At 40.1% G+C, this 21,856-nt stretch overlaps 1 protein-coding gene across 3 annotated transcripts in view; it reads right to left on the minus strand.

Annotated features, from left to right (window-relative positions):
- Positions 1 to 7,653: 7,653 nt before the first annotated feature.
- The window catches only part of SLC38A6 (solute carrier family 38 member 6), a 72,417-nt gene continuing 58,214 nt past the window's right edge, over positions 7,654 to 21,856 (minus strand). For 2 of the 3 annotated variants that reach the window (XM_032875254.1, XM_032875256.1), the window contains 6 exons: positions 20,027 to 20,151; positions 18,697 to 18,841; positions 18,491 to 18,585; positions 15,375 to 15,431; positions 13,590 to 13,678; positions 7,654 to 8,462 (listed from right to left, as the gene is read on the minus strand). In XM_032875254.1, coding sequence (XP_032731145.1) covers positions 8,378 to 8,462; positions 13,590 to 13,678; positions 15,375 to 15,431; positions 18,491 to 18,585; positions 18,697 to 18,841; positions 20,027 to 20,151 — 596 coding nt within the window. In that variant the 3' untranslated portion in view covers positions 7,654 to 8,377. Of the gene's footprint in view, positions 8,463 to 13,589; positions 13,679 to 15,374; positions 15,432 to 18,027; positions 18,311 to 18,490; positions 18,586 to 18,696; positions 18,842 to 20,026; positions 20,152 to 21,856 lie in introns of those variants that run through there. The other variant, XM_032875255.1, reaches the window with a different exon arrangement.

Consider the following 21,856-nt stretch of genomic DNA (forward strand, 5'->3'; position numbering starts at 1 on the left):
GCTTCAATATATGAATTTGGGAGAGGACACAATTTAGCCCATAACAGCTAGTAACAATGAGGGAGAGGTAGTTTTTACTACCCTATGACTGAAGGGGAAAAGAAGAAGCCCCCAGCAAGGATGGCTACATGGAGAGGGCCACCTGACAGGAGTTGTGCTTTTGGTAGAGAGGTGCAGCCAACATGGCCTGGCAGAGAGGGGCTGTGGAGGGGTAATTACCCTGACATCACTTTCCTTTCCTCTTTGACCTCCCATGGGTGTCTTTCTTTGGCTGAACCCAATGGGAAGCCAGAGGCAAGCAAACTCGCTGACACAGTCCACAGGGGTCTGCCTCCTTAACTGAGAGCAGCATGGGAAAAGGTTGAGGGGCAAGTATGAGATACTCAGCATGGCTTACAAACTGAACACTAAGGTTTGCTTTGAAGTGATGGTGATTTTCAAGAGGGGCATTCAATTGCCTGGTTTTTCAGTTATTCCTAGGTATGTTCAGTGGTGAGAGAATACTGGGAAAACAACTATATGTCAGTAGGGTCATTCTGAGAAGAAATTTCCTAAGAAAACAGTCTTCAGAGATGTCTTCTCTAGGGTTGGGGGCAAGAGGATCATCCATGTTACTTAAGCAGACAGTAGAGAAGGGTCAGGGATGACCTGGGTTTCTACCCTCTCGTCAGAGCCCTTCCAGTCGGAGTCCAGGTGTGTTCATGACTGCTTGTGATCATGCCTCTAGGCCTTTACCTGTGCTGCTCCCTCTGCCTGGAGTGCCCTCACACTCCTTTTCACTGGCTGACTCTCACTTACTCTTCAAGAGGGTCATCCACTCCCAGAACGCTTTCTTGGACTCTCCCACCCACAGTAGGTGCCCCTCAGCATGCTGCCATCATAGCCAATGTTATCCCCATTGTAATGCTTGTTTGCTTGACTAAAACAGACACTCACAGAATGAGAAAGCCCACTGGGGGGACCCATGGCAACAGGCCTTGGCCCAAAATCAAAATCAAGACAGTCAGCAGGACTGAGGGACATACTCTGACCTTCCTGTAAAGTAGGGAGACTCTTATTGCAGATGTAATAGGCAGACCAGTTTTCTTGTTTTAGCTATGTGCCAGAGGACAGTAGCAAGTGATAGCGGTGGTCGCCCAAAGATCTCGACATTTTAATACATTGAGGACACATGTTAATAGGTAGGACACAGCACAGATGAGGGTGGAGGGGGTTAACCGTCCATCCATCCAAGCATACCCTCAAGGGCCACTGTGCTTGGAGGTCAGCGGGTTCAGAAAAGCACCAGCGGCAGTCCCTGAGCCGCCATTACTGCCAGCCAGGCAACAGAGACGGTGCATGTGCACGTGGGGCCTGACCCAGCACTACCGCATGCTCCCCTGAGGGGTCTCCCTGAGGCCCAGCGGGTCTCGCCCATGCAGAGCTAAGTGGCACATGCGACATAGCACGGCTCCGTGGGTCTGTCACCTGCTTCAGTGCTTCAGAACTGGCCTTTGGAATCAGTCCTCCATCCTGACTCTGACCAGCTCTGACACTGGACACAGTATTTAATCTCTGTGAAGCGATTTCCTTGTCTGTACGACGGAAACAATAGTGTCTTTGGCATGTGGTTGCTGTGAGAGTAAAACAAACAAGTAGCACACATTAAATACTCAGCAATTGTTAGTTGCCTTATTTTACTGACAGACGTACTTAGGGGTTCAGGAGAAAAATCGCCATGGGCTGGGTGGTCAGGAAAGGCTTGGCAGAACATGAGAAACTTGAATTGGGCCTGGGAAGGTGGGTTTGGAATGTCTGTGGATGGTGAACAAATGGATGGGTCAAGCAATGACCCCAAAACACTGGCCAAAGTAATCCTACGGCCTCTGGGCTCAGACCCTTGTCCAACTTACTTTGGTTTTTATTCCTCAGTCAAGCCTCCCACCTCAGGCAACCGCCCCCTCACAGCTCCTGCTTCCAGGTCTGGCTAATTCCCCTTGTGCTCAAAACCTCCATGATTTGCTACATGCCATGTGGCCCTCTAATTCCATCCCAAGGCTCTAGAGGTGCAGATCTGCAAACCAGTGTGATTAGCCACCACTGCTGGCTTCCCGTTCAGCATATAAATCTACTGCCTGGGATTACCTCATGCCAGAAAACCGAAATCCAAGTCAGATGGTTAAAGCATTAATAGCAGTGAGTGTTGTAAAGACTCAACAATGCGAACCTTCCCAAAATGAACCATCCTGACCTCCCTTGCGCTGACAATGCGTGTGTGACATCATGTGTAAATGAGCCTTAAATTTGAACCAGGTGCCGAGAGCTGTCTGGCGTCTCCCGGCTGCTGTATTAACCACTAACATGCACAGGGGGATTCTGAGGCAGTAAAATGAAGCGAAACCGATGGCAGTGACCAGTGCTGGGGCGCAGCAGCTGTGGCAGTGAATATTCAAATCACGCCCACCCTGTTGGCCCCCAGGCCCTGTAAAGCTTATTTCCGGAGGGCTGGGGAGCCCCGGGAATTTGGCTGGCTTCTCTCAGTGACAAAGCTCCGCCATGCAAATCAATCCATTCTGACTTGATTCCCAGGCTTGATTCTGGGCTGTTTGGATTTGCATCCATGAGGCAGGACTCTGAAGCTCTGTCTATAGCAGTAGTTGGTGGCGGTCACCAGGTAGAGGCTCCTAACCCTCAGGTGTTACGGCTTCTGCTGGGCTGGGACCTGGAGATGAAAGTGTGCCTTTGTCCGTGAAGCATCACGGACTCCCTGAGCTGGGCCTCTCCCCACAGCAGGTTACGTGACAAACAGGCTCTGGAGATCACGAAACAAAATTTGGAGGGCTGGAATGAGGCGTGTATGTGACCTACCATTGTTAGTCATAGGTCCGAGAGTGGATGAAGCAGGTAAAAGTGAGTTAGGAGGAAATAAAGCCTGGATACAATTAAGAGGGGTTTTGTTTTTTGTTTTGTTTTGTTTTAATGCTGTTTGTGGTGCCCAATCCCAGGTTATTAAGAGCACGACCATGTTAGTAGCCTGCATTCCTATCATCACTAGAAACTGGAGGCCTGTAGAAACTGAGACACTGAGAATAGAAAGAAAGCTTATGAAATAATTGCTGTCTTCGTGGGTAACAGTTCTAGAAGCTCTATACATGCTGGTGAAAAGAATGTGGAGCCCAAGATGGGTGAAAGCCCACACTCCACATATCCTATACGTCTTCAGCTCCAAAGAAATCCTGTGTTGTTGCGGGCAAGCTCTTAAACCACCAACACTCACCAAGTGCATTGCACTATACTGTGAAGTTCGGGGGTGGGGAGGCAGGATGGGAGGCAGGTCCCAGACAGAGGATATAAAGGGTCTGCTAGACAGAGTATCTTTTCTAAATACTGTTACAGTATGGTTAGATGTAAATATACAAGAATTTGCATATTTCATGATGTAAGGAAATTAAATGTAGCACCAAGATGTTAAGGATGGGTTTCCTGAATAATGGAGCAAATAGTTTCATATCAGAGTCTTAGAAGTCCTTTCAGAAGAGGCAAGTATTGAGTTAGGTTTTGAGGAAGAGGAGGAACTTTGGAGAGGAAAGAGAACATAGCATGAATGGCTTTGTGCAGAATTGTGGAGGCAGAACCATGGTGAGTCCCTTGAGATGCCAAGGGTTATCATAGGATCTGAAGGCGTGGGGGATTTCCCACAACTCCAGAAACAGTTCCTCATGCCCCCTAAAGCTGAGACTTTAGAACAAATTAAGTGTGGGTTTTTAGATGACCAGCCCTTGAAAGCAGAGCGTGCTTTTTCTCATATAGCTTTTGGAAGATAAGGATGGTGATAGTCAATGCAGAGAGGCAATTAAGATCACTTTTGGAACATGCCTTATTCAAAAGCCTTCAACTAAGACTCTACCTTTTGTTTGATTTAAAGCCCAAACTCAGGGGTGCCTGGGTGGCTCACTCGGTTAAATGTCCAACTCTTGATTTTGGCTCAGGTCATAATCTGGTGTCATGATATTGAGCCCTATGTTGCACTTTGTGTTCTGCATGGAGTCTGCTTAAGATTCTCTTTCTCCCTCTCTCCCTTCCCTACAGCTCACACGGATGCACGCTCTTGCTCTAAAAAATAAAAGGCCAAATTCAGCCTGGCTTCCAGAATTCTCTACAACCAGGATCCTACCCCTTGGCTTTCTTTCTCAAACTGTTCATTACGTCTTTACTCCTGACAAAATTTTACTTGTCAGTTCTAAAATATACCTTTCATTTTTTATGCATTTCTTTTTTTTCCAAGTGGAAATGCACTCATTATCATTATCATTATCATCTCTACTTTGGTTGTCCTACAGTTTTACTCAGCTGTTACTTCCTTGGCGAATCTTTACCATTCATCCAGGCCATGAGCCTCCATTCCTATGAACTTGTCCAGCAGAGGTTTTAATGTTCCTATTACTCACCAAGCTATGCCATTCTTTCAACAAGTGTACACTGATGTCCAGGGCGCACATGGCATGCACTAAGGCCAAACCCTGTCCTTCCGGGTATTATGATCCTAGTTGTACACAGCTTGCCTCTGTTGGACTGTGAGCTCCAGGAGTGATTTGATTGAGCAACTAAAGGTTAATCACTGTGTGTACTGAGCAATGCCACATACCTCTATGACAAAATCATCCCCTCGCACATGAGGTTGGAAATGGAGTCTAAGAATTTTCTCTCATCAGAAAATTAAATTAAAATTAAAGTTCTAAACTGCTACAGTATGGCTCTCTGACTTACTGAAAGCAAGTTTCTTTTTGTTTTACTAGAGAAGTGGCAACATTGTGAAATGTTTAAGTAACTGAGTCTGGGAGTGATTAGATATCTTTTGGGGGATTTGACTGAAAAGAAAAAAAATCTGGGAAAACCATTTTTACTTTGACATTAAAATGCATGAATGCAACTCTATTTATTTAGTCTGGTTAGCTAATAAGTTGAGAACTATTCTGGATGAGTGAAAGCAAAGAATTTATTTGAATGCAAATGAATGACAAACCTTTAGACGAAGACATGGGGAGTATCCAAGTATTTGCTTCCCTGTGAAATGTAAATATTATCATGGTATAATCATTACTGATTGACTAGACAGAACATGTAAACCTATGAAGCTTTATAGTAGAAATGCTATTTTTCCTAAATGCTGAAACGTTGGCCAAATTTTTTTAAATTTGTAAACCATTAATTATTTAGATATTTTTCCATTCCAAAGTTTAGGATCAGCAATTACTTGGGGAAAACCCAACTAAAAAAGGGGGGGGGGTGTGGCAAGTTTTTAACAAATACAGGCCTATTGAGTTTAAAGGACTGTATTATATTTTTATGCTGTAATCTGACCTTCCTTTTTTATATTAAAGGATAATGATGATAGGTGGCAAGTTTTTTTCTTAATGCCCTCCATCAATTTGCAAAATAAAAAGCTGGCAATCTTAGGACTGTCCCCAAAATCTATTTTGAAGGTCTAAGGATCCAAAAGAAATCCAAAGTCTGGAAAACAGTGAATCAGAATCTTGACGGTCTGAGAGAGATATATATATATGTATGTGTGTGTGTGTATGTATGTGTGTGTGTGTGTGTGTGTGTGTATATATATATATATATTACAAATTTTATTTGTAGAAAGTCATAGAACACAGAATTGGATTTCTAACACTGTTTTTCAAGGGGTCTAAGTTTTCGCAAAGTTTGGTTGACAAATATTGGAAAAATATTCCTGCTCTACCAAAAGCCCACATGCCTTTCCTTTGCAGAGAATTTTCCCCTGAAAAACTTAACAAAAAAGAAATAATAATGTTGTGGCAATAGACCATGACTCAGAGGACAAAGTGTGGGCCCAGTGCTGTCTGGCTGGCGTGGGAGAGCCGACTTAAGACTCAGGTGCAACATTTCAATGAATAAAGGAGCTTCTATACAGTTGGTGTTAACTATGTATCAACTATGAGCAGATATACTTAACCATTAGCTGGATATACTTAACCATTAGCAGGATAGTTAAGCACACAAAAACTTGTTTACATTCTGGGTGGGTGACCTTGGGCAAGTCATTTAACTTCCTAACTTCTGTAAACTTTAATTTCTAATCTATTAAAAGGGGGAAAATAGCTGTACTTACTTCAGATGACATGTGATCACGTGCTTGGCCTGGTGCCTGGTCCATCCACACATGGGCTGGCTCATGTTTGGGATATTATTTTATGAGACTGATGACCTTCCATTCACTTAAAATATCAAACTCCCTCGGATATAAACAGAAAACTGAGTAAGAGAATGAGGGAACTACAAAAATAGTCTTCACTCTTTCCTCATGGGGGTGCCCTTCCCTAGAGACGCCCTCCTTTCGATTCCTACTTTTACCACCCAACTAGAAGTAGGGTCAACGGGTTCTGATCCCAAATACAAAACACCTTAGTTTGATAAAAGGCACGTTCTGGGAGACCAGTCTCTGAGCTACCATGTTTGGTTCTGGAACCCATGGAACACTTCTAAGGGGAAGTGTTAGAAGCACATAGCTGCCCCAACCCTCGAGATCTACTTCTTTGAAGTTTGGTCTTTTGTCTTATAAAAGAGAGGCATTTCCCTACAAGGACAACTGAAGACTAATCACGAGTGACTTCAAGTCAACGAAATGACATTTGGGTGCTCCTGAGATGGCACCTGAAGTGGCCTCGCTTTGAGAGCCAAGCCTAGTTGGTTCAATCACATCTTCACAGGGGGATGGCCTCATAGCCCTTCTGACATCCCCAGTACTCTGGGAAGCAGTGGCTTACGTTTTTTTCTGGGTGTCACTGGCTTTGAGGTCCACTCTCCTGAGGGTTCTGATCTGGCTAGCACAGATGGTATTATTCTCGTTCTGCCCCGTGTGGGTCCAGGGAAGGGTTCTGCATGCACAAGCTGGCTCACACAAGGCATTTTTGTGTATCGCTTTTATTGGTTTCAGGAGACAGAGGCAGGCAAATTAAAGCTGAATATTAGACGTTTCTGTTCATTAAAGGCCCTTCAGCCACTTTCACTCACAGGCTCTAGACTCCCACCGCTGGCTTAGCACCCACGGCCTCTTTCCCTCAACCCCTAAATCCATGGTCTCTTTATAAAGAGTACTGTAGCTATTTCTTCAACTTCCTCTTCTCCTGCCAACTCATTCTCATAAGGTCTCAACCTTTTTTTTTTTTTAAGATTTTATTTATTTATTTGACAGACAGAGATCACAAGTAGGCAGAGAGGCAGGCAAAGAGAGAGAGAGGAGGAAGCAGGCTCCCTGCTGAGCAGAGATCCTGATGTGAGGCTCGATCCCAGGACCCTGATATCATGACCTGAGCCAAAGGCAAGAGGCTTTAACCCACTGAGCCACCCAGGCACCCCAGTCTCAACCTTTTTTAAAAAAAAATTGAGGTAAAATTCACATAACATAAAACTAACCATTTTACAATTCATAGGCATTTAGTAGAGGTTGCATCCCCAATGACTTATCAAGACAGTTTCCTAAATAAAGACATGAAATGATTTCCTAGTACTAAGAGGAAAAAAATTTTTTTTAAGATTACGTATTTTTAAGTGATCTCTATACCCAATGTGGGGCTTGAACCTACAACCCTGAGATCAAGAGTCGCACTCCACTGACTGAGCCATCCTGGTGCCCACCCCCCCGCCCCCGAGGAGAAATTTAGAATGCCAGTTGCTTCCCCTCCCTTAAACCTTGTTCTTCCATGGATAGAAGTCTTTTGGCATTTGAGGAAAAGATGCCGTGAAACAGCTGCTTATCCTTTTGGAGAAAGAGATATAATTTGTTGGGGGAACACGGTTGTGAAACATTTAAAATAGATTTGTTCACAGAGGATAGTATTTACAAAACTAATTTTCGGCTTTATTTACTACTCAATGGAATATCAGCAACTTACTTGCAAATCATTCATCAAACATACACATTTACATATTTTTATATATCACATATAAACTTGACATTTGTTCATAGTTGTTTTGGTACCCACATATATATTTATATATTTATATATATAGCAAAACAACTATGAACAAATGTTAAATTTCAGTGGTGGGTATATGGACATATTATTCCAACTCAGATGTATATTTGAAGTTGTTCATAATATAAAGTTGGGAAAAACTCATGGAGAATAGATTTTTATTTAGATAATTTGTACTAAATGGTATAAAAATGTGTTATCCATGTTTTTAGGATATGAAATTTTAGGATATGAAGGGTACTGGACCCAAGTCTGGCATCAGCTGCAGTCCTCACACTGATCATTCAAACTAAACAAACCTGAGAACAGATCCAAAGATTGGCTGCGCTGAGCAAAGATTATACGGAATCTGGAAGAGCGACAGCAATGGCCAGCATCTCTCCTCAGAATATCAGTCACACCACCTCCTCTCCCAGGAACAGCTCACATGTAAAGGGCACAACTTTCACATGGTGGTCATTAGAGCCATAAGAAAACTCCCTAAACACACAATGAAATAAGATTTTTAACAAATATTTACTGAGCACCAATTGAGTGAACTTACGGTATTAGGTGTTGTTTACAAGCTAATATTTGTAGGACGTGGCTTCTGTTTCGGGGTTAATCACAACTGAGGGAGAGAAGGTGCTTAAATGTGAAAAGCTAAGTAACACCACAAAATGTAAAGAGTAATTATTACATTGTTGGTGAAAATGTAAGTTAGTAAACTTTTAATGGAGGACAATTTAGTAATAGGTATACAAATTAGAAACATGTATACCCTTTGACTCAGAATTCCAGTTAAATGGGTAGGAACAAAATACTATGCAGCTATAAATAGAGTTAGGCTGCTTGCCTTTTTATTTTATTTTTTTAAAGCAGGCTCCATATTCAGCATGGAGATCAGCATGGGGCTGTAACACACAGCCCTGAGATCAAGACCTGAGCTAAGATCAAGTCCAATGCTTAACTGATTGAGCCATCCAGGCAGCCTGAAATGTGTTGATACAGAATAATCTCCAAAACAAAAAGTGAAAGGAAAAATAGACAAGTGGGATTATATCAAGCTTAAAAGCTTCTGTGCAAGAAAAGGAACAATCAAGAGAGTAAAAAGTCAACCGACAAATGAGAGAAAATATTTGCAAACCATATATCTTACCTGATAAGGAGTTAATATCCAAAATATACAAGAATTCCTACAACTTAATAACAACAACAAAAATAACCCCAAATAACTCTATTTAAAAATGGGCAAAAGACTTTAATACACATTTCTCCAAAGGCATACAAATGGCCACTGGGCATATGAAAAGATGTTCAATGTCCCTGTTAAGGAAATGCAAATCGAAACCATAATGAGGTATCACCTCACATCTGGTAGGATGGTCACTATAAAAAAAATCAGAAAATAACAAATGCTAGTGAGAATGTGGAGAAACTGGGACCTTGTGCAGTGTTGGTGGGAATGTAAAATGGTGTAGCCACTGTGGAAAACCATATGGAGAAACCTCAAAAAATTAAAAACAGAATTTACCGTATGATCCAAAAATTCCACTTCTGTGTATTTATCCAAAATAACTGAATGAGGTATTCGTACTACCATGTCTATTACAGCATTATCCACAAGAGCTAAGAGGTGGAAACAGTCTAAATGGCCACAGCCAGATAAATGGACAAAGAAATTGTGGTATATCTGTACAATGGAGTATTATATAGCCTTAAAAAAGAAGGAAAACCTGCCATATGCTACAACATGGATGAAACTTGCAGACATTATGCTAAGTGAAACAGCCAGTTACAAAAGGACAAATACTGCATGATTCCACTAAAGCAATAATACTCATATACGCAGAAAGTAAAATGATGGTTGCCAGGGCTGGGAGTAGGGGAAAATGAGTTTTTGTTCAATGGACATAGAGTTTCAGTCATGCGAGATAAAAAAAGTTCTATAGATCTACTGTATGCATAATAATGTACTTATAATTAACAACAGTATTGTACACTTAAAGGTTTATTAAGAGGACAGATTTCCTGCTCTTTTTTTTTTTTTACAACTGAAATTATGTATCTATACATATCTTTAAATATCTCTAAGTAAAAAGAAGTCAAGATGCAGAGGACTGCAAGTTTGCCAATGTTGTGTGTGTGTGTGTGTGTGTATTCTATATAAATAGATAGTTAGCTCAGCTTAGAGTATATTTTGCAAAGATACAGAGAGCTGTAAGAGCAGTTGCTTTCAAGGAGGAAAACTGGATGCTTGGGGCAGATACTGAAGGAGGGAATTTTGTAACTTCTGAATTTGTACCAATTACATTTAAATTTTACCAATCAAAAAATATAACACAAGGGAATTTATAAAAAAAAATAAGAAATATATTATAAGGTACTAATGACACACACCAAAAGACTTATCTAAAAAATAAGAGATAAGGTGAAATGGAGAATGAAGTATTTACAAGATGGAATTTGAGCTGGGCCCTGAGAAATGGGAAGTGCTTGGGTAGGCAGAGGAGAGGAGTAAGGACAGGCCAGGTGTGTAAGTAGAAGTCAGAGTGGGGAAGGAAGAAGAAGAGGAGAGGACAGGGTAATGAAAGGCAAATCAAGTGCCAGACAGTGAGATGGTTTCAGTGTATCACAGAATGTAGGTAAGAGAGAAAAGAATGAAATACAATTTAGTAGATGACACCGGGGAAGGTGGGATTAATGTGGCGGGCAGTGGGGAGCCAGTGTAGGCTCTTGATGAAAGCTGGATTCCAAGGAGATCAATGAACACAACAGACAAAATGAACTAAAGGGCAGCTTTTAGAAGACTGATGCAGCCATCCAGTGGGTGCCCATTACAATCATCTGGGAAGCTTTAAAAATATGTATTGGGGCCTGAGTTTCAGGCAGAGATTCTGATTTCATTGGTTTAAGGTGGAGCCTGAACATTCTCCTTTTTCTTTTTTTTTAAGATTTTATTTATTTATTTGACAGACAGAGATCACAAGTAGGCAGAGAGGCAGGCAGAGAGAGAAGAGGAAGCAGGCTTCCCACTGAGCAGAGAGCCCGATGTGGGGCTTGATCCCGGGACTCTGGGACCATGACCTGAGCCGAAGGCAGAGGCTTTAACCCACTGAGCTTTAACCCAGGCGCTCCTGAATGTTCTCATTTTTGAATGCTCCCCACGTGATTCTAAAGAGCAGCACAGGCTGAGAACAGCTGTAATAATCAGGCAGAAAGGGATGAAGGCCAAATGTGCAGGGACTGGCAGGAGACTGGGGCGTTGGGGATAGGATAAAAGCAAATATAGGAGACATTTCCAAGGAAGAACTGATATGCAACAGACTGGAGGTAATGAGTGAAAAGATATATATGGTCTGTTGGATTTATGTGTTCACTCAACAAATACTTACTAAGTCACTCCCAAGTACCAGGTACCATTCTAAGCTCTAAGGATATAGTGACGAGAAAGACAGACAAGTCCCAGTTCTTAACAAACCTGCAATCCAGTGGGCCCTGACAACAGGTGAGCCTGACAGCAATGGGCTGTGCTAGAAAGCATGACTGTGTGCTGGGGGCTACTCATCTAAGCCAAACGGCCAGGGAAGACTTTGTTGGGCCAGTGACACTTGGGCTGACGCTTGAATGAGGAGGAGCTGGGCCTGCAAAGCTCATTGAAGAGAAGGTTCTAACTCGGACAAACAGTAAGCCTGTGGAAACAAGCTGGGTGTGTTCAAGGCAAAGAACAGCTAGAGAAGAGTCAAAGATACGAGACAAGGTCAGAGAGAGAAGGCATAGACCAAGCAGAGCCTGTGGGCCATGACACAGATTCCATTCTCCATGAGATGGAGGCCCTTGGAGGAAATTAAGCAGAGCAATGGCATGACCTGGTTTACATTTTTAAACAACTACTTTGGCCGCAGTGTGACAACGAACTGCAGGTGGTGGGAATGGAAGCAAGAAAACAAGTTGGAAGAACAGATTAGAACATGTTGAGTTTAGGTAACTGTGCAGCACCTAGGCAGAAATATCCCAGGACAACTAGAAATGTGGGAAATAGGTAAGAATCCGAGTTGTACCTACTGCCTTGGGAGTCACTTCCAGAAGGACTGAAGAAACGCAGATTAGATGACAATTCAGGAATACAGGACGATACCTTTACCCAAAGAAGAGATTAATAACAACATGGAAGAAACATCTCTAGTGGTGGGCTGCAGGCTCTACAGCTGGTCTTGTCTCACTGAGCACTTTGTCTGTGAATGGGATGAAGAAATGGCAGGATCATGAAGGATGTCAAAAAGCAGGAATCGGGGCACCTGGGTGGCTCAGTGGGTTAAAGCCTCTGCCTTCAGCTCAGGTCATGATCCCAGGGTCCTGACATCGAGCCCCACATCGGGCTCTCTGCTTAGCACGGAGCGGGCTTCCTCCTCTCTATCTCTCTGCCTACTTGTGATCTCTCTCTGTCAAATAAATAAAATCTTAAAAAAAAAAAAAAGCAGGGAATGATGATGCACTGGAATCAAAACTCCAAAAAGATCTCAACTGCTGGAAGGATGAGCTTAAGTTTAGACAAATTTAACATATATGGATAGATAACAGATGTGTATGAATAAGTATATATATATAAATGTGTGTGTATATATATTCCTTCATACTGAAAAAAATTAAAATCAAGTACAAGACCTAGAAATCTGGCAGTTCACTTAAAAGAGAGCTGGAACTTTTACTGACCACTTATTTTACGAGGCTGAAGTGTCCTATTATTGTGAAAAAGCTGAGGTAAAATCAGACTACGGTGACATTATTGACATTATTACAAAACTATAAAAATTATTTTTCTGGGTAAGAATACATCAGTCATGAAAATAAACTGCACTGATCAGATATTTCTAGAATATTATTTTCTCATCGGACTACTGAAGCAGAGAAGGGAGAAGAGATATGTGATTTGAGGAACAAATAATACCACCTCTATTCAAGTCAGTGCTCAATTCAAGCATACTCAAGCTTTCCCCAAACATCATGTCATCTAACTTGAAGAAACAAGGTGCATTTCCCCTGGCTGAGAGAAAACTTAGTCTTCAAACATGAAGGTCTTTAGAGAATTCACAGAATTCAGAAGGCTTGTCCAAAATTAGAAAAAAAGAGGTAGAGCTGGGATTTGAACACAGGTAAGTATGACTCCAGAATCATTTAAAAAAAAAAAAAAAGAGTCTACCTGTAGGTAAATATATGAAAATATGGTTTTTTTCCTTTGAGTTAAGCAGTTTCATTTATCAAGTCCATCTGAAAAAGGCTCAATGAAAAAATTCCAAGTTTTATCTGAGGTTTTTTCAGGTAAGAAATTCAGGTGTCCTATTTAACTTCACAACTTTAGGACTAGGTACAACTCTAGTGCATACTGTGTGCTCAATAAACATTTGTTCAGTAAATTAGCCAGTCCCTTTGCTTGTGTTGTGCATAGGTCCACTAACTGATAAAAGATAAAACACATATACATTCAAACAAATGAGAAACAATTCTCTGCAAGTCTTTTTCCCCTTATACCATTCCATATAACCATGTCTTTTAATCGTCTTTTTTTTGCCCCCCTGTCAACTCAATTTCCCTCTCCACCCCTTTCCTTTGTCCCATAGGCGAACAAACCTCTCACTTCCACCTGTCCATCTGGCCATCAGCCAAGATGAGTCTTTCTGCTTCTCAGAATTGCTCACCTTGATTGACAGCTTCACAAGCTAGGACAGTGGATCATGAGGACGGTAAAAACACAGATCAGATTGTTCAGGAAGAGTGAGAAACAGAAAGAATTCTGACTGCAACAAGGAAACCACATCTACAATATCTGTACTCATCCTTCACCAAAATTTTGTTTTCCTATTTTCCCCCCTCTTCATTGTGAGAAGACTATAGGAGGATAATGGTAGAAAAATGAATAAATGGTGTTTAATTAAAAAAAAATTTCTCAGTACTGTAAAAGATTCTGAGAAGTTCTAAGACCAAAAATTATGACACCCAAAATCTACGCAGAGTTATTGGCAGGAAACAAGGTCTTTTTTTTCAATAGGGCTAATTCTAACATAGCCACGGAGTACTGTCAACATGCCAAGAAGAAAATCAGGTTAAAATCATTTGTTTTGAGTTCTTTTGTTTCTAGCATCTACTCCTCATCTCTCCATACCGTACTGGCAATGTCAGCACTAGAAACTCCACACCCCGCTACCCACAGATTATCTAGTAACCTGATCCTGCAAATACACAGGACAGGAATGGAGAAGAGAAAAATCCATTTACCTTCAAAAGAGATCTTTCAAATTCATTAACATCTCATGTAATGCTTACCATTTCATTTGTGCTCACAGAACCTTATTCTTAGGCTCCAAAAATGAATCATTTCAGGGTCAAATGGGTATAGCACTTCCAGGAAATGGGGGGAATACACATTTCAAATACAAAATAGTACCAGTGCAAAGGTCACGCGGAAAAGGAATGAATCTTTCCCAACTGATCTCTGTTCACTTCAGAGATCACCCCCCAAACTGTGTGTGTTGGGGGTGGGGGGTAGTTCTTAAAGGTGGATGCCGTATATGTAGGCAAATACAGAACAAGAGATTTTACAAAAGTAAAAAAGTTTCTAGAAGCACATGAAGGCCAATGATTAGCTCATAATCCATTCAAAGGCATGTGTAAAGATTATCTGAAAATGGATGGTATGCTTCTGCTTTTCCACTGGTGAATTTACCAGGATACTAAACTTACATTTGAAAGGTATCATGGTAGAAGAAACAGGAGCAAATAAAGCTGGAGAGTTTGGGCTGATCTGGTAACTTGCTACCCATCAAATGCCTGTTAGGAATTGCCACAGTGGGGAATCTATGGTAGTTTCTAGACTGCAGCTCTATACCTAGATTGTGCTGCATTTCAGATTCTGCTTCTAGATGGAAAGGAAACACACACACACACACACAATTTCCAGACCTTGGGTGTTTAAAGGGCCCTTCACACAGTAAATCAACCTACTCCTGTCTTGTTTTCTCCGCAGCCAGACTGAAATAATACAGCACCAGCAGAGGTGTGAATTACCCCCATTCATCTTAATGGAGTGTTAACTTCAAAGGCTTGTTTTAACCATTTAAATGCTAAGCTCATGAGTAAACATTCTGTTAAAAAAAGGTACAATTTAAACATTCACCCTCAACATATGAAAGTAATTTATATTCTCAGCACTTCGTCTTTTAATTTAGCAAACAAGTCTCCAAGTGTTAGAAAAGTATATATTTTGTGCTTTACTTAGTTTTATTTTAAATAGTTCTTACCTAATAAATTATGAACATTAAGCCCATAATGCAAGGGCCTATATTTCCCAGGAAAAATGCAGCGGAGTACTTAAACAAGGTTTTTTGGTAATCCTGGTGAAGGGGGCACTGCTCTTACCTGCCATTTTATTAGTTTCCTCCAAACTCTTGGGGAGCTGTGATTCCAAATAGGCAACTAGATAAGGCAGAATATTAAAGTGAAATAATAATAATAAAAAAACTCTTCCACAAACAATTTCTTTTGATATTAACTAAGTTTTATGCAGGGTGTTCAATAGGTTACTTGTCCCTTTGCCAAAACTCTCATGATCCTACCCCATGAGCAGGTGACAAATGTATTAACTGATGCCCAGCTGTCATCACACTTAACATTTGCCCCAGGGGGCATCCTTGCATCTGTTGCAGATTTAGGGTTACTTCGGTATTCCTGGAATTAGATTTATGTAAGCAGCTGAACACCTATTTGTACTGGGATCTATAATTTCATAAAGAAAAAGAGGGTACAAGAGTCAGCTTATCAGATTGATGGGCTCTGGATGACCTGAAGCCACATGGTAAGCCACGCCTGGCTGAGCCCCTGGGACCAAGCTAAGTGTCCAGTTTCAGGAAGATATTAGTAAAAGAGTACAGTGGGGGCAGAACCATGGGGAAACACTACAAAGAGTGCACGTGGGGCCAGTTCCCCTGTGGATGAAGGCTAGAGCAAGATTCTAAACATATTAGCTCTACAAGATGGAAGATGAAGAAATTCCACATCTCTGATTGAAAGCAAATTTGTTTTACTGGTCCAGATGAGGGGATGGAGAAAAGGGGATAACTAACAGCTCTCTTAAAAGAGCCTGTCTTGGTCTGCACCTAATTTATACAAGGTCATTTAATCCTCTCAACACAACCCTGTATAATTGGTATTAACTCTATTTAATACGTATGTGAAAGTGGAGGCTTAGAGAGGTTAAGTACTTTGCCTAAACTCACTGAGATTTGAATCTAAGTCTTTGTAACCCCCCAAACCTGGACTTTTCCCGTTATATTATGCTGATCCCAAGTTGCCAAAGAAATAACTCAAAAGAGAAGGTCAGTTGTCAAGTTTCCAGCCCATTTCCTCTGTGGGAAGCAAGGGGGCACCTGCAAAAGTGGGTATTTCCATACATGCAAATTGTACTTTGCATGCAATTCCCTACTTTACATGTACACAGGGGTAGAATTACATTTTTACTGATACACCCCGGCTTTGGTAGGCTGCTAACAAGGTGCCCTTTACATAGAACACTCATGGGGAGGAGAGATCTAGCTTCTGGTTTCCAACCAGAAAAAAGCCACATCAATGGGAAACAATGATTTATAACCTCCACAGAAAATATGATATAAATCATACTATCTGTCTCTGTTTGCCAAGTAGAAAGTCACGTGTTTTCATGACAAATGAGAAAGCTCAGAGAAGTTCCAAATCCACAGCCAATCATCACAGCTCTATCTCATAATGAACAACAGGAAAATCACAAAAGTTTCTTAGAGAAGATTTGGAGGCAGGGCAAAATACCAAATGAAATAATCCCACAGTTTTGTTATTAGTGATTAATGCTGACATTAACCCACAGCTAACATTCAATTTTGTATATAAGCTCAATATGCTGATTTCTTAGAAAACAAACAAACAAATGAAAGACTGACCCAGTATATTTAATAACATTAAAAACTTCTGCTCTGCCATAAACACTGTTGAGAGAATGGAAAAGACAACCCTCAGACTGGGAGAGAGTCTTTGCAAAACACATTATCTGCTAAAGGACTGGTATCTGAAATACACAAAGAATGCATAAAACTCAATAATGAGAAAACAATCCAATTTAAAAAATGGATGAAAGAACTGAACCTCACCAAAGAAAATATACAGATGGCAAATAAGCATATGAAAAGACTCCCAACATCATATGTCATTAGGGAAATGCAAATTGAAACAACAATGAGATACAACTATACAGCCATTAGAATGGCAAAATTCCAAACCACTGACAACACCAAATGCGGGCAAGGATACGGAACAGGAACTCTCATTCATTGCTGTCAGGAATGTAATATATTACAGGCAGTCTGGAAGGCAGTTTGGCAGTTTCTTGTAAGACTAAACATATTCTTACCATATGATGCAGCAACTGTGCTCTTTGGTACTGACCCAAATAAGCTGAAATTTACATTCACGCAAAAACCTGCACAAACATATTGATAGCAGCTTTATTCAGCACTTTGAAGGCAACCAAGAGGTCCTTCAACAGGTGAATGAAAAAACAAACTGGCACATCTATAAAATGCAGTATTTTCCAATGATAAAAAGAAATGAGCTATATGAAAATGCACAGAGGAAACTTAACTGCATTTTGTTAAGAGAAAGAAGCCAGCCTGAAAGGTTAGATAATATATAATTTCAACTATATGACATTCTAGAAAAGGCTCACAGCTAAAGGCTCATAGTTTTTATGAAGTTACTCAAGAGATCAGTGATTGCTGATACCTGCATCAATAGTGAACTCTAAGGTAAACTATGTACTTTAGTTAATAATACTGCATCAACATTGGCTCCTTAAGTGTAACAAATGTATCACAGAAAGGCAAGATGTCAATAATATAGGAAACTCTGGGTGTACTGGCAGTGAGGGGATATAGAAGAACTCTGTACATTCTGTTCAATAGTTCTGTAAACATTCAATCTACCCTAAAAAAACAAAATCTATTAATTTAAAAAAAAACCCAAAGATTGACTTAATACACTGAAGAACATTTTGTATTTCTTATTTTAATTAAAACTGTTATAAACCCACTTACCCCTACATATTCCCACTTTGTTCTGCTTTTCTGATAATGTTTACAAAAATGTTTACCCATATAAAAAGGATTTATCCAAGGGGTCTTTCAGAATTACTCCTTTTTTGCATACAGAGGTAAATTATTCTTCATAAGAAGAGGAAAATATTTCTTTCATTTATTAATCCAATTAAAAACAATTAGTGCTAAACTAATATTCCCAACCAAAATTCCAAAGATGAGCAAAACAAAAGCCTGTGGAAATAAAAAGATATAGAACAATTAAGAGTATTTCAAACCTCTACCTTCTCCAATAAAGTATATTACAGTTCAAAATATATTAACTTTCTTAATGTAAGTAAAATAGTAGTTATAAAATGATAAATTATTTCTTAAAATAGAATTCTTAAAAGAAATAAATAAAAACTAACCTACCCCAAGCTTTTTCCATGAGAGAAAATCCTCTCTGCTAAGTTTAAGATAAAATAGTCCTGGGAATACAAAAATCAGACATGTTGATGTACTGGAACCTTTGAACAGGAGGAAAAAAAAAAAATAGGTTATTGCCAGATTCAGATGTGAGGCTGGATGACAATGTTATCCACTCTGTTACATGGGATTTTTTGAAATAGAAAACTTACCAACTATACCAAATACATTCTTAATGTCAGGAACATATAATGCAAGCAAAACAATTATAATATTGAGTGCTAGAGTGATCAAAGAATGGCGAATCCATGAGAATGGAAAGTTGGAGAAAAATATCATCATTAAAGCTTTCCGTGCCTGTATAACAGAAAAAGAAACAGATTTAAGCAAAGAAAAAGTGTCAAAGCCAAAATACTTGCTTAGGGAAACACTGGTATAGTACAATAACCGTGACATTCTTGTTCCCTACACCACTTAGATTTTTAAAAATATAACATAAACTATTATTATAAAGTAATAATGACAAATGAACTAAGAAATATAACTGTGTGCGCTTCATAAAAAAATATTTTGTTTTAATTCTTGAAGAAATGTTCACATTCCATTTCTCTAAGTTGCGTACTTTTCAAAATGACCAACAACAGTATTATGTGATGAAATCTCAGAGAATCATTTTCATTAAATTCACACAGAGAAGAACAAAAGGTTAAAATAGAAAAAGAAATCATGCTATGGGAAAGAAACGCCATTTATTACTTTATTTTATATTATCTGTTTCATAGCATATAAATATAAAAACTAGTTCATGACACTCCCCACTGCCAAAGTGGTCAGCATCACAGTCTCACATCTCACCAATGTTTATTCGCCACCCCAACCCTCACTGAGCCACGCCTGGCAGAGCAGTCCATACAAGTAGTAGGCCAAAGATCTCGAGGGCTCAGTTCTTAGGGAGCTCAGTATTTAGGGGTTTGAGACATTCATGCAGAACCATTCATACCTAAAGCCTCTGTTTCCATTTTCTCAGAAATTCTTAAGATTCTTACATATGGCAACTAAATGCAGAAGGAAGATCTATTCTGCCCCTTAATTATAATTCTCGAGCAAATAAAATATTTTGACCAAGATTAAATTAGAATGTCTATGTGAAAACAAATCTACAATAAACCAGAAGGAGCTTATTTTTGCTGACTTGACTTCTGCCTCTTCATGCACATTCTTTTGAAAACAGAATACAGAATTAAAGAGGGGGGGGAAACCTGAAACTTTAGAAGAACCATAGTCTCTAAATTGGAAACAATGCTGTGGGAGAGCGTAAATCTAAACTAAATCTCAAAAAGCACAAATCAGCTTAGTGGTTCACTGTTATTTCTGTGCTTTCATGGGGCCATATGCAAGTATGAGGTCTTTGATCAATTACTTGACAAATGAATAAGATACACACGAACTAGATGTGATTCAAACACTCTAGTCTGCAAAGAATTAGTGTTGCCACATTAGGGAGCTGCTACATTAAGCAACAAGCCCTTCAAGAATACTTACAGGGAAGTGGATTAGAGGGACTGTCAAAAGCACAGCAAATAGTATGCATAACTTCACAGTCATTACAACATCATCATGGGGCAAGTATGTGCTATAACCTTGCAGTAATTCTGATGCCACTTTGTCTGTAAAATAAAAAAATAATAAAGACCACATTAGAAACCACTAAGATGTCAATAACAGCAAAATTATTTTTCTTGCACAAACAGATCTTAACAAATGTTGGATTCCCAGTACCAAGTCCATCTCTGGCCTTTTTCCTATACTATCTGAAACACAGAGACATGAGTTAAATATCTTCTTGAAAATTACAATCTTTTCTTTCAGTTAAACTAGAAACCAGCATAGGTAGAACCTCTAAAATTATGACAATGAATATATATTTATATAAATATCTCTTTAGAACTCTTCCATAATCTGAAGGTTTTGAACATTTAAGTTTGTTTTTGTAAGGCGGTTTCACATGTATTACTGAAAGTGTATGATGTGTTCCCTTCCGATAACAATAAAGACAGGTAGCCAGGCTAAGAAATATTCAGACTTGTCCAAGATCACGCCACACAAAGGGGAAGAGCTCTCAGAGCTACACGCCCCGCTTTTTTTTTTTTTTTTGGAACCAAAGTCAATATGTTTTCCTCAACACCGCAATGTTTTCTAGAATCTTACACTTCTGTGCATGCTGTCTGCTTCACCAACATTTCATCTGTAGATTCCTCTTCCCTAAGAAAATGTAGTTGTAGGGAAATGGCTTGCTTGGCGAGCCAGTGTGGTAGTCAGGGAGAGAGTGTGCACCCGCTGACCATGCTTTGCTCTGTGCTGTTCCTCCAGTTCCACAATGTGTTCTGCACCCCCAGGCAGACAAGGGGCATGAAGACTGAGTGCTCTCAAGACCACTCCATATCCTACCTTGCAGGGAAAGTTCAGTTTGTACTTAAAATGGAATGGTGCTTTTTGAATTTGAGAGTAATAGGTATCAGAAAAGATGCTCTGGAGGAAATAAAAAACAAGGATCTAAAATACAACGTAGCAGTAAGATGGACACACCCATAGAATAGAAAATGGATAAACACAAATGTACACTTACGCGGCAGTAGGCATTCTAAACAAAGAGCTACGGTGATTCTGAATCGGGAAAGGTAACAGTGACTTGGGGATAAGCAAGGAGGCAATCCCGGGAGGCTTGGGGAGAATCTTCATGATTTAGAGAATAGCAGGAAGGCAGAGGGCCCTGAATTCCGGGACTACACAGATTAATGTTCAAATTCCTCTACTTGCTATCACCTTAACTTCTCTGAGTGTCTCGGTTCTTACATCTGCAAAATGGGGAAAATAATATTTTGACCTGTGGATTATTGAGAGCAGTAAGTGTGATAATCTATGTGTGGGGACAGAGATTTTGTCTCAGAGCAAGAAGAGCAGAAGCCCTAATGTAGCAAAGAGAATACGCAGCTGAGAAAATGAGTACCCAATGCTACTACAGTGGCTGAAGCAGGACTTGCTGTAGAGCAAAGACAGTAGTGGGTGATATGGCCAGAAAAGGCATTTAAGACCCAGGAGCAGAGCTCTTCATAGGTAAACCCTATGAAGTGGGCCACAGAGACGCAATGACTTATAAAGACTGGTGTATTATGATCTGAACTAAGCATGAAGAAAAAGATACCCAAAACAGAAATAACAGTTAGGAGGATACTGTCATAATCACTGGGAGGTAAGGAGAAACTGAACTAGACCAGTGATAAAGAAAATGGGAGAGAAACGAATTGTCTAACGTATCAAAGACCTCATGATGTGAGACTAGTGGACGTAGAGATTAAGAAGAGCCAGGAAAGC

Source organism: Lontra canadensis, unplaced genomic scaffold (genome assembly GCF_010015895.1).
Source record: "Lontra canadensis isolate GAN:19392208 unplaced genomic scaffold, GSC_riverotter_1.0 scaffold55, whole genome shotgun sequence".
Taxonomy (NCBI): Eukaryota; Metazoa; Chordata; class Mammalia; order Carnivora; family Mustelidae; genus Lontra; species Lontra canadensis.